This window comes from Pseudophryne corroboree, chromosome 9 (assembly GCF_028390025.1).
Source record: "Pseudophryne corroboree isolate aPseCor3 chromosome 9, aPseCor3.hap2, whole genome shotgun sequence".
In the NCBI taxonomy this organism is placed as follows: Eukaryota; Metazoa; Chordata; class Amphibia; order Anura; family Myobatrachidae; genus Pseudophryne; species Pseudophryne corroboree.
In genome coordinates, this window is record NC_086452.1 from 330,215,234 (window position 1) to 330,225,095 (window position 9,862).

Here is a 9,862-nt window from a genome sequence, read left to right on the forward strand (position 1 = left end):
GACACTGGAGTCAAACTCCATGTCGACATCTGTGTCTGCCATCTGAGAGAGCGGGCGTGTTTGAGCCCCTGATGGCCTTTGAGACGCCTGGGCAGGCGCGGGCTGAGAAGCCGGCTGTCCCACAGCTGTTACGTCATCCACCCTTTTATGTAAGGAGTTGACACTGTCGGTTAATACCTTTTACCTATCCATCCACTCTGGTGTCGGCCCCACAGGGGGCGACATCACATATATCGGCCTCTGTTCCGTCACCATATAAGCCTCCTCATTCAACATGTCGACACAGCCGTACCGACACACCGCAGACACACAGGGAATGCTCTAAACGAGGACAGGACCCACAAAAGCCCTTTGGGGGGACAGAGTGAGAGTATGCCAGCACACACCAGAGCGCTATATACTGCAGGGACTAACTGAGTTATGTCCCCTATAGCTTTATATATATATAATGTATACTGCGCCTAAATTTAGTGCCCCCCCTCTCTTTTTTTAACCCTTGTAGACTGCAGGGGAGAGCCAGGGAGCTTCCCTCCAACGGAGCTGTGAGGGAAAATGGCGCCAGTGTGCTGAGGAGATAGGCTCCGCCCCTTTTTCGCTGCCTATTCTCCCGTTTTTTATGGACTTCTGGCAGGGGTATTTACCTCATATATAGCCCCTGGGGCTATATATTGAGGTATTTTTGCCAGCCAAGGTGTTTTTATTGCTGCCTCAGGGCGCCCCCCCCCAGCGCCCTGCACCCTCAGTGACCGAAGTATGAAGTGTGTGAGAGGAGCAATGGCGCACAGCTGCAGTGCTGTGCGCTACCTTGGTGAAGACTGAGTCTTCATGCCGCCGATTTTCCGGACCATCTTCTTGCTTCTGGCTCTGTAAGGGGGACGGCGGCGCGGCTCCGGGACCGAACATCAAGGCTGGGCCTGCGGTCGATCCCTCTGGAGCTAATGGTGTCCAGTAGCCTAAGAAGCCCAATCCGGCTGCAAGCAGGCGAGTTCGCTTCTTCTCCCCTTAGTCCCTCGCTGCAGTGAGCCTGTTGCCAGCAGGTCTCACTGAAAATAACAAATTCTAAGACTATAACTTTCTAAGAGCTCAGGAGAGCCCCTAGTGTGCATCCAACCTCGGCCGGGCACGAAATCTAACTGAGGCTTGGAGGAGGGTCATAGTGGGAGGAGCCAGTGCACACCAGGTAGTCTAAGATCTTTCTAGAGTGCCCAGCCTCCTTCGGAGCCCGCTATTCCCCATGGTCCTTACGGAGTTCCCAGCATCCACTAGGACGTTAGAGAAAAGGACAGCGCTGGTGAATTATGTGGTATTTAATTATACAGATGCAAATTAAAAAAGCAATAATCATACATAAACCAATATTATAAAAAATAAACACAGGACGCTATTAATAGACAAACAAAATGATTCACATATAAAAATAAATAAATATCGATATCATCATCCAGCAAAGCACTGAGTTTTGAAACGTATGTGCGCACACATAGCCCTTAGTTTTTGTTAATATATTTGTTTTTCGTAAACAACGAACCTACATGATGGAAACACCTAATCCCCAAATATCTAACAATTGTGTCATGATTAATATACTCATCAGCATTAGTTATTCATATAAGCACTCTATACATAATCTAACACCAGCCACTGGCAGAATAACTCTCCAGCACAAACATCCACGCTGTGCACAGCGCTGTACTGTACAAGTGTACAGTGACCTGAGCACTCCTCTGTGTGTGTCCTCATCAGTGTTTACATTCCAATCCCTTCCAGTCCCAGTATCGTTACAGCCCTTTAAATAGGCCTTGACGTCACGCCACAGACACGCCCACTTCATGCTGCTAGGCGGGGATAGCGGGGTTCCGGTGACGTCCGCAATTCTCTCTCCCTGATGTCGCCATGCGAACAGAGACGGGCAGGAGCGGAGGATGCTAGGCTGCGGCGCATGCGCGGAGTAGCGGATTAGCGGATCAGGACTGGGCTCCACATCACACGGCTGCTGCTGCCTGCTGTACTGTACCCGGCCGTGTCCAGCCCTAGGATCCTTGCCCGGTGCCCGACCCAGCCTGCGCCGTCCTGGGATGCCCAGTGCCGTTACCGGATAGGGTGAGGATGAGTCCGCCTTGCTTCCTTGCCAGACATAAACAGAGTACGCCCGGGGCTCAGGTGTGAGCTCAGCTGATTGGTTGCCCCCGGGCGCATGGCTTCTTCGCGCTCTTATTTGGGGGTCCCTGAGTGCTTCTAGCACTGGTATGTGATTGGCTGAGGTCGGCCTGTTGCGCAGGGATGTGAGGTGGCAATGGCCGGGGTCTTCCTCCTGCTTATATGGACGGAGTTCCCCTGGTGCTGGGGAACGAGCGATGAGGCAGCCAACTTTTACCCTTCTCTCTGTCACCCCAGTGTTCGTATACAGTAACCACTGGAACTTGCTGCTTACATGCAAGTAACAGCTCTCTACAGTGCATAAAGCTATCATAGGATCGCGGGGGAGATGTACTAAGCCTGAAAAGTGATAAATATCACTGTGATAAAGCACCTGCCAATCGGCTCCTAACTGCCATGTTACAGGCTGTGTTTGAAAAATGACAGGAGCCGATTGGCTGGTACTTTATCACTGTGATATTTATCACTTTTCAGGCTTAGTACATCTGGCCCAGGGTGTATTACCATATGCATATAGTATTATGTCCTGCACATCCTGCTTGTGTCTTTTTACAAATAACTGCGCACCTGACTTTTATTCTACATACAGTAATCAGTATACCTGGAGGGGTGTTCAGTCCCCCGTAATTACCCCACCACTCCTTCTGACATCGCCTATAGCTGCAGCCCTGATATGTCAGGAATGGGGATACCTGCTGAGCCTTAAAAAGCCAGAAATTCAGAAGATGAAAAACTGGTTTATAAAATTTGAGATTTGAAATAATTACCATGTAAAATATGGCTTAGGGCTAAATGATTGCTTTATTCATTTTAGTTGGCAATCATTTCTTAGATGGACCTGGTGGACTTTCATTCCTGTAAAAATGTCCTCTCTAGTATAGTGGGAAATGTTTTTGTATGTAGACAGATTCTATATATGTGCGTGTCAGGGGGCTTCATCCCAAAAGTTTATAAACTGTAAGAAATTACATTATTCCATGTAAGAAATGTATCTAGATACTTTAGTGTTATATACTTCTCAAACAGAGACCACTCAGTTCTCCCTGGACACCTGAAGAAGCAATCTTCGTACCTCTATAATAGTCCTTCACTAGTAGGTGACCATACCCTGGGGCAGTGTGATTCTCACTGGCGTTCTAGCTGTCCCTCAGTCTGTTATTGTTAGCCGGATTTCTGTTTCATACTTTTTTCCCTTATTAATTTTTTGTTTCATTATCTGTTTAGGAGCAGTGAGTGCCTGTCAGAAGTAAGGGGCATACCGTCAGCTTGCACTCATGGGGTCCTGATGTGTTGGAGAGTTATTACCTGCTCTTGACAGATTTTCCTAATGTTCTTCTTGCTTACTTTGTGGCAACTAGCTGGGCAACCAGTTCCACAGGTAAGGCCTCACAGAAGGCTGTTGCTTCATAATGTAATGCTGCATTAATGTGTATCCTTTTGCAATTTCTGTTTTGAGGCAAGTTAAAATGACAATATTAATCCCTTAATGACCATTAGATCAGCTTCATGCCCAAGCCACATTTCACATGTTATGCAGTCAATATACCGGCTGTTGGGATGCCAGCGTTCAGGAGACCAACGCCAGAATCCCAAAGTTTTACAGACAAACTGAATCCCGACACCTACCCGGTATTCCCACTCGGTTGGTGGGTCCACGCCACCAACTGAGTGGGAATCGAACCTGTGGCGAGCCACTGGGCCCGATGCGTAGCGAGCGCACTCGCTGCCAGGTTTCCGGTAGACGGAATGCCGCTGTTGGTATAGTGACAGCTGGCATCCCGTCTGCCGGGATATATATCCCTTTCACACACTTGCTATGTGGTGAATAAACTAGCAATATTTTTTTCTTAAGTCTCTGTACCCCTATTCTATTTTATTTTATCTAAGGGATACAAGGAAATGTTAGCTTGTGTGTGTAATGGATTTTCTTCGGAGCTTGGTTAGGTAGATAAGTGTGTCCCTTGATCAGTTGGTTAAGACCCCAGCATAGTTTTGCATTCGTAAACAGGTGACATATTATCTGCCCTCAGTAGACCCGCTAAACATGGTTGACTGGAATATTTGGGTATTCCTGGTACCATATGGAAAACAGTGATCATGGTTTCCGGGATATATACTCATGCATTCTGTTGAGAATGTGTGCATTCTGTATTTAAAGCCAGCTGTTATGGTCTAAATTTGCTTAAATATTGTTATTTGGCATACAAAAACTACAGGTGTTGTCGCCAGGTGTCCTGAATTTATTGTGTTCTGATTTTACTCGGGGAGGGGGGGGGGGGGGGGGACTCAATGTAAAAAATAAGGCCCTGCTGATGCGGTTGTTTTATTTGTGTACGTGATATTAGGCTCATTGTGAGCTCCCGGCTCTGGCAAATCCCACAGCTGTTTTTTGTAGTGGTGTCCTTGAGTTTTTCTTGATTATCTTATCTGTTGCTATAGTAATCTGAGAGCGTGCCTTCATACTGTATCTACCATATGTCTTCTAGATCACAGCAATTTTATGTATTCAATGCTTATAACCAATAGTCCTGTATGTTTTCAACAGTGATAGGCCACATGTGCATGGGCAAACAGGCTTTCTGGAAAGGGTTTTCCAAATGTTTGATTTTAAAGTGATTGTCACCAGCCCATGAAGGATGTTTAATTGGCATGTCACAAGTTATAGTCTACATCAAACAGTGCAGTTTATGTAATGCAGTACTTCAGACATATGCAGGCCCAGTGATCAAGGAAAGCCACTTACCAGATTCTGGGGTCTATTTATTAAGTCTTGGACAGAGATAAATGGCCAGCCAATCCGCTCCTGACTGCCATGTCACAGGTTGGGTTTGAAAAATGACAGTGATTGGCTGGTACTTTATCTCCGTCCACTTTATCTCTATCCAAGGCTTAGTAAATATACCCCTTTCTCTCTGGTGTGATGATTGAGCACTAAGATCCACAGACACACACACAGCAGACTAGGTAGGAAAAATCTGCTGCCACTGGGCATATGATGCAGCTCCTTTCTGCCCTCGCAGCCCTTTATATTGCATGTAGTGGCCGCTTGCCAGGCTGGCGGGTTAAGGGGGGTTTCTGGCCAACTGGGAATCACCCCTGCTTTCCTTATCGTCCACTAGGGGGCACAGGAGAGCTTATGTTGGGTTGTTTGCCCTGCTCCTTCCTGCTTTATTTATATTTGTTTGTTATATCTTACAATGCCAGTTGATATAGTATTACATACATCATTGTCTCTTTGATTCAAAACGTTCTACTGAGATTAAGTGTAATGCGCAGGCCTTTTGAAGTTTACAGGGCCACCCAGTGCAGCCCACTGATTGTATCGGGTTACCTATAACTGTTTTAGAACTTTCAAGTATTTTTTTTTAGCATGCCTCCTAACTTCCTTGACGTGCAAGCATGGACATTTGCAGCGTGCGTTCACATTTCTTATTATGCAGCGCCATGTATTAAATGCAGTTACCCAGAGTAATTGGGTAACTGAGAAGTGCTGGTTCCCATCTGATTACCAATAAGGATCCAGACATGGACAGCTACATTGTGCATAGCTGCCACCTGACGGCACAATGCATACAGCTGGCTGTCAGATGGGACAGTAATGCAGTATGCCCAAACTGCACTAAGCGGCAAAGTGGCAGCGTGCACACACCACTGAGATCGGCACTGAGCAGTGGGACATGCAGTCACTCTGGAACTCGTTGCGCTGATGTCTGTCTCTCCTGCCCAGTTACGATAATGCAGCAGATACTGGAAGCTGCAACCTCATCATAGCAAATCAGTAAGAATCAGTCTGATTCTTATTGGCTATTGCTGTCACACGTGATAGAGATGGCTACGGCTTCAGTGCCTGGTTCTTATTGGCTGCTGCTGGATGTCACTGCAATCTACAAGTCGAGTGTTTGCGATCAACGCTTTGGCCACCCCTGCAATAGACTGCTCAAATTAAAAATAACAAAAATTGGAAAATAAAATAAAATAAAAATTGTGCCATTTTACCCCATAAAACGTCACTTTCACAACAATAGAACTTAAAATATTAAAATTCTATAACTTTTCACTCATCCGTTTTATGAGGCTTTATGTTCAAATGTTAGGTTGCAATCCTACCTTGGTAGTAATGCCAGCCTGGAGCTGATTGAAATGGGATCCCCTGCTTGTGTGAGTTTGCTGTGCTGTAGCCACCTCTCAGCTAATTGCTTCCCTGTAACTTTTATTACCTGTCTGCCTTTGGAGGGAATATGCAGCAGGTCTGGATAAGTTACACTTCTGTGTGTGTGTAAGCAGTGAGCAATCAGCTGTGACAGAACTAGAAAGAGATTCTTTGTTTAGTTAAGGCTCTGTTTGTATATCTTTCATCCCTGGATCTTGTATGGATAGCCATTTTTACAGCTTTGTTCTACACCTTTTGAAAGCCAATATAATTTGGCATGTAGAAATATATTGTTCGGACATGTTGTCATAGTAATGAAACGGCTGTTTCAAATTGCACAAATGAAATATAATTTTTTTTTTTTAATTGGCAACAAATTCTTTGATGTAAGAGGGAACCCCTACAACAGTGTTGCTGGTGCTCCTGAAACGTTCTGTGCTCTGATGTACTGAACAGCTGCAACTAGAGCCAGACAAATCCCTGGGATCACATATTTATTCCATTGCAACCTATTGCATGCATTTTCTTTGAGCAGTATGCGACATATAATACAGTGTTTATTTCAGTGTATGGAACTACATTCTCAAATACTAGAATCAGGTTGCTTACCTACTAGGTTATTTCTGTTTACATATGAATGAAATGAATAGGAACAGATCAGTGTGTCCTGGGTAAAATGCATGGTGCTGGAAAGGTTTGCAGTTTGTAAAATATACTTGACTATGAAGATAAACCACCTTCATACAGGTTATGGCAGGTGTATTGACATATACTCTTTAGTTGACTCTCAGTAGATGTATTTTTCATAGAATTGTGTTTTTAAAGGGCATTTTCACTTTACGATAAATCCGCCAGGACAGAACAGGCCTATTTAGTTTAGAAGACACATTACTGCCAAGTTTTATTTCCACAGGTTGCCCAGGCTAACAGTTGCTGCTATGCAGATTTCGGATTGCTTGAGTCTCCGGATTCACAGTCCATTCTGTTTTTGTCTTCTCTGTAATGCTGGGTACACACTGGTAGATATACCTGCAGATCAGTTGATCTGCAAATATGTCTACAGTCGGACCGGGCAGTGTGTTGAGCATACACACTGCCCGATCCATCGGGACATTACAACCTGCGTCACTGTCGTCACAAACTGGGCGGGCGTTTACATGAGCCCGCCCAGTTCAGCTGTCAGTCACTGCCGATGTCTGCAGCAAGTTTACGCTGACCGTCCGTCCACGCAGCACGATGCGCCAATATATTGAAAGATATTTTGGCAGTTGGCTGTGCTGTGCTGCCGGCGTTCACAGGGGTTTAGTATGAAATACCTACAATCAAACTCCCAACAACAATTGACAGACGGTCAAAATCCCGACAAAGGTCAAAATACCGACATTCAAAATGTCCACAGGTCAAAAAGTAACACAAGTTTTTCATTGTTTTTTTTGGTTTGTATGTCGACATGGACACTGTATAAGTGTACCACGTCCCTCACATGGCACGCTGGGCTCGCCATGCTTCGGCCAGGGTCCACTGGGATGGTAAAGAATTGTCTGTCAGTCAATGGTTGACGGAATTTTGACCGTCTGGATTTTGAGTGTAGGCAAAATTGATGCATCTCATTCACAGACATATCACTCGTACACACTGGCCGACGAACCAGCGATATATTGGCCGTTCAATAGCCAGTGTGTACGCACCTTAAGTGTTTGCAGTCTGCACTAAGGATTCAAATAGTGGCTGATCTAACCACACTTAATGCAAGTTGCTAATTAAGCCTCCCCAATATTGTTACATTTTAGTGCTACTGTTCTGCATAGAAGGCATGGTAAAGTTTTCTGCCACAGTTGCTGTACATGTAAACTTTATAGTTCACCTATTAAAATTATAGTTGTTTTGATGGTCCTTTAAACCACAAGTGGGCAAACCTTTAGAGCAGGGGTGGGGAACGTTCGACCCGCGGGCCATATAATGCACGCAAAGTAATTTCGCCTGGCCCGGCCAGGGAAACTGCAGACAGGGCTAGGTGGGGGATTGCATGGGATGGATGGAGGTGGACGTGAGTTAGGGGACAGCAGTATGCAGCACTAGGAGGGGGATGACGTGGGTTACCCTGGCCAGGGCAACTGTGGACGGGACTAGGAGGTGGTGTGGCCTGGTAGCCGAGGAGGACTTGGGTTACGTGTGTGTGTCCCGCTTGTCTTCCGAGGTCTAGCTGTTCTGAGAATCCTGTGCCCGCCTTCTAGCAGACCTGTTCGCCGAAGGCGGCTGCTGCTGATCAGAGGAGGTAGTGTGCGGGAGTCTGGATGGGACCTGCCCTGCAGTGGTGGTGAGTGCCATGCTGGGGTAATTATGTGTACCTGACACTATACTGGGGACATCATGGGTAACTGGCATTATACTTGGGGACATTATGGGTGGTATTCAATTATTTTAATCCCCTTCCACTCCTGTTCTGTTTCTGCTGATGGGCGTGGTATAATAATTTCATCTCGCTACCTCCGCAGTAGCGAGGGCATCCATCCCGTTAAGCAGCTAAACCTGATTACTTTGGGAGCGATATGCACGATAACGGGGATCACTTTTGAAAGGAGATAGGGCGGTATTCAAATGATATATCACACCCAATGTGTAACTAGCACTATAATGGGGCATTATGTGTATCTGGCACTACTGTGGGTGTGACTGAACAAAAGATAGAGAAGTAAACTCTCTTTGTTGGGGCACTCTTTTGTAGTTAAAATTGTATTCTTTATTAAATATCACTTAAAAATAACAGACATGCCATTACTTCGTTCACAAAGGTCAAGTTAATCAGTTAAAGATACACAACAACAGATATGCAATAATACAATGATAAATTACATTCCTTGACATTGATACAGTTGTAACCGTATAAAGTTTCTATCTCGAATCACACATGACAGATTGTAAATAGTCTTGGTGTGTGCCCCTATCGTTCTAATGTTTTGTAAATGCAAACATAAATATAAATTTAAATATAAACAAATGTTTCAGCCAGTGACCATTATGATCTCATCTTAGACAATAAATTATCCTTCAATCATACATTGTCTAGGCTGTGTTTATCCAACAAGGGTCTTAAATTCACAGTTTACAGGCAGAAATATATTTCTGCAGCAGGGTACACTATGTTCCACAGGGAATACATCGGGGTGTAGCGATGGATCTTGATTCAGGCACCTACAGGTTAAAGCTTTAGCTGTCCCAGGATGCACTGGGGCAGCCTCTATAACCCCGCCTCCAGGCACTGTGAGCTCAGTTTCAAGTTGGTGCCCGCAGAGCAGGCTAGTCAACAGGAGCAGAAGCTGCCGAAGCCGGAGGGTAGGCGGAGAAACGCGTTTGGAGACTCGGAGAGATCACTGTGGATACTCTATACCTCATTGTGCCACTGTCTCGTGGCTTGCTAAAGCACTCTCACCAGCGCACGCTGTGTAAAGGAGAGCGGAGAGTGGAGGTAATTGCCGGGACAAGTACTTTATCATACAGCGTCTGCTGCGGCTGAATTAGGATACCGTGCACCTCAATACGTCACAGCAGTGTGGC

The 9,862-nt window shown here is 45.6% G+C and overlaps 1 protein-coding gene across 3 annotated transcripts in view; it reads left to right on the forward strand.

The window, feature by feature from the left end:
* The first annotated feature begins 1,826 nt into the window (after positions 1 to 1,826).
* The window catches only part of TMEM184B (transmembrane protein 184B), a 326,752-nt gene continuing 318,716 nt past the window's right edge, over positions 1,827 to 9,862 (forward strand). Inside the window, exons 1-2 of one of the 3 annotated variants that reach the window (XM_063940547.1) lie at positions 1,827 to 2,100; positions 3,382 to 3,535. In XM_063940547.1, coding sequence (XP_063796617.1) covers positions 3,485 to 3,535 — 51 coding nt within the window. In that variant the 5' untranslated portion in view covers positions 1,827 to 2,100; positions 3,382 to 3,484. Of the gene's footprint in view, positions 2,101 to 2,209; positions 2,434 to 3,381; positions 3,536 to 9,862 lie in introns of those variants that run through there. The other 2 variants (XM_063940549.1, XM_063940548.1) reach the window with 2 other exon arrangements.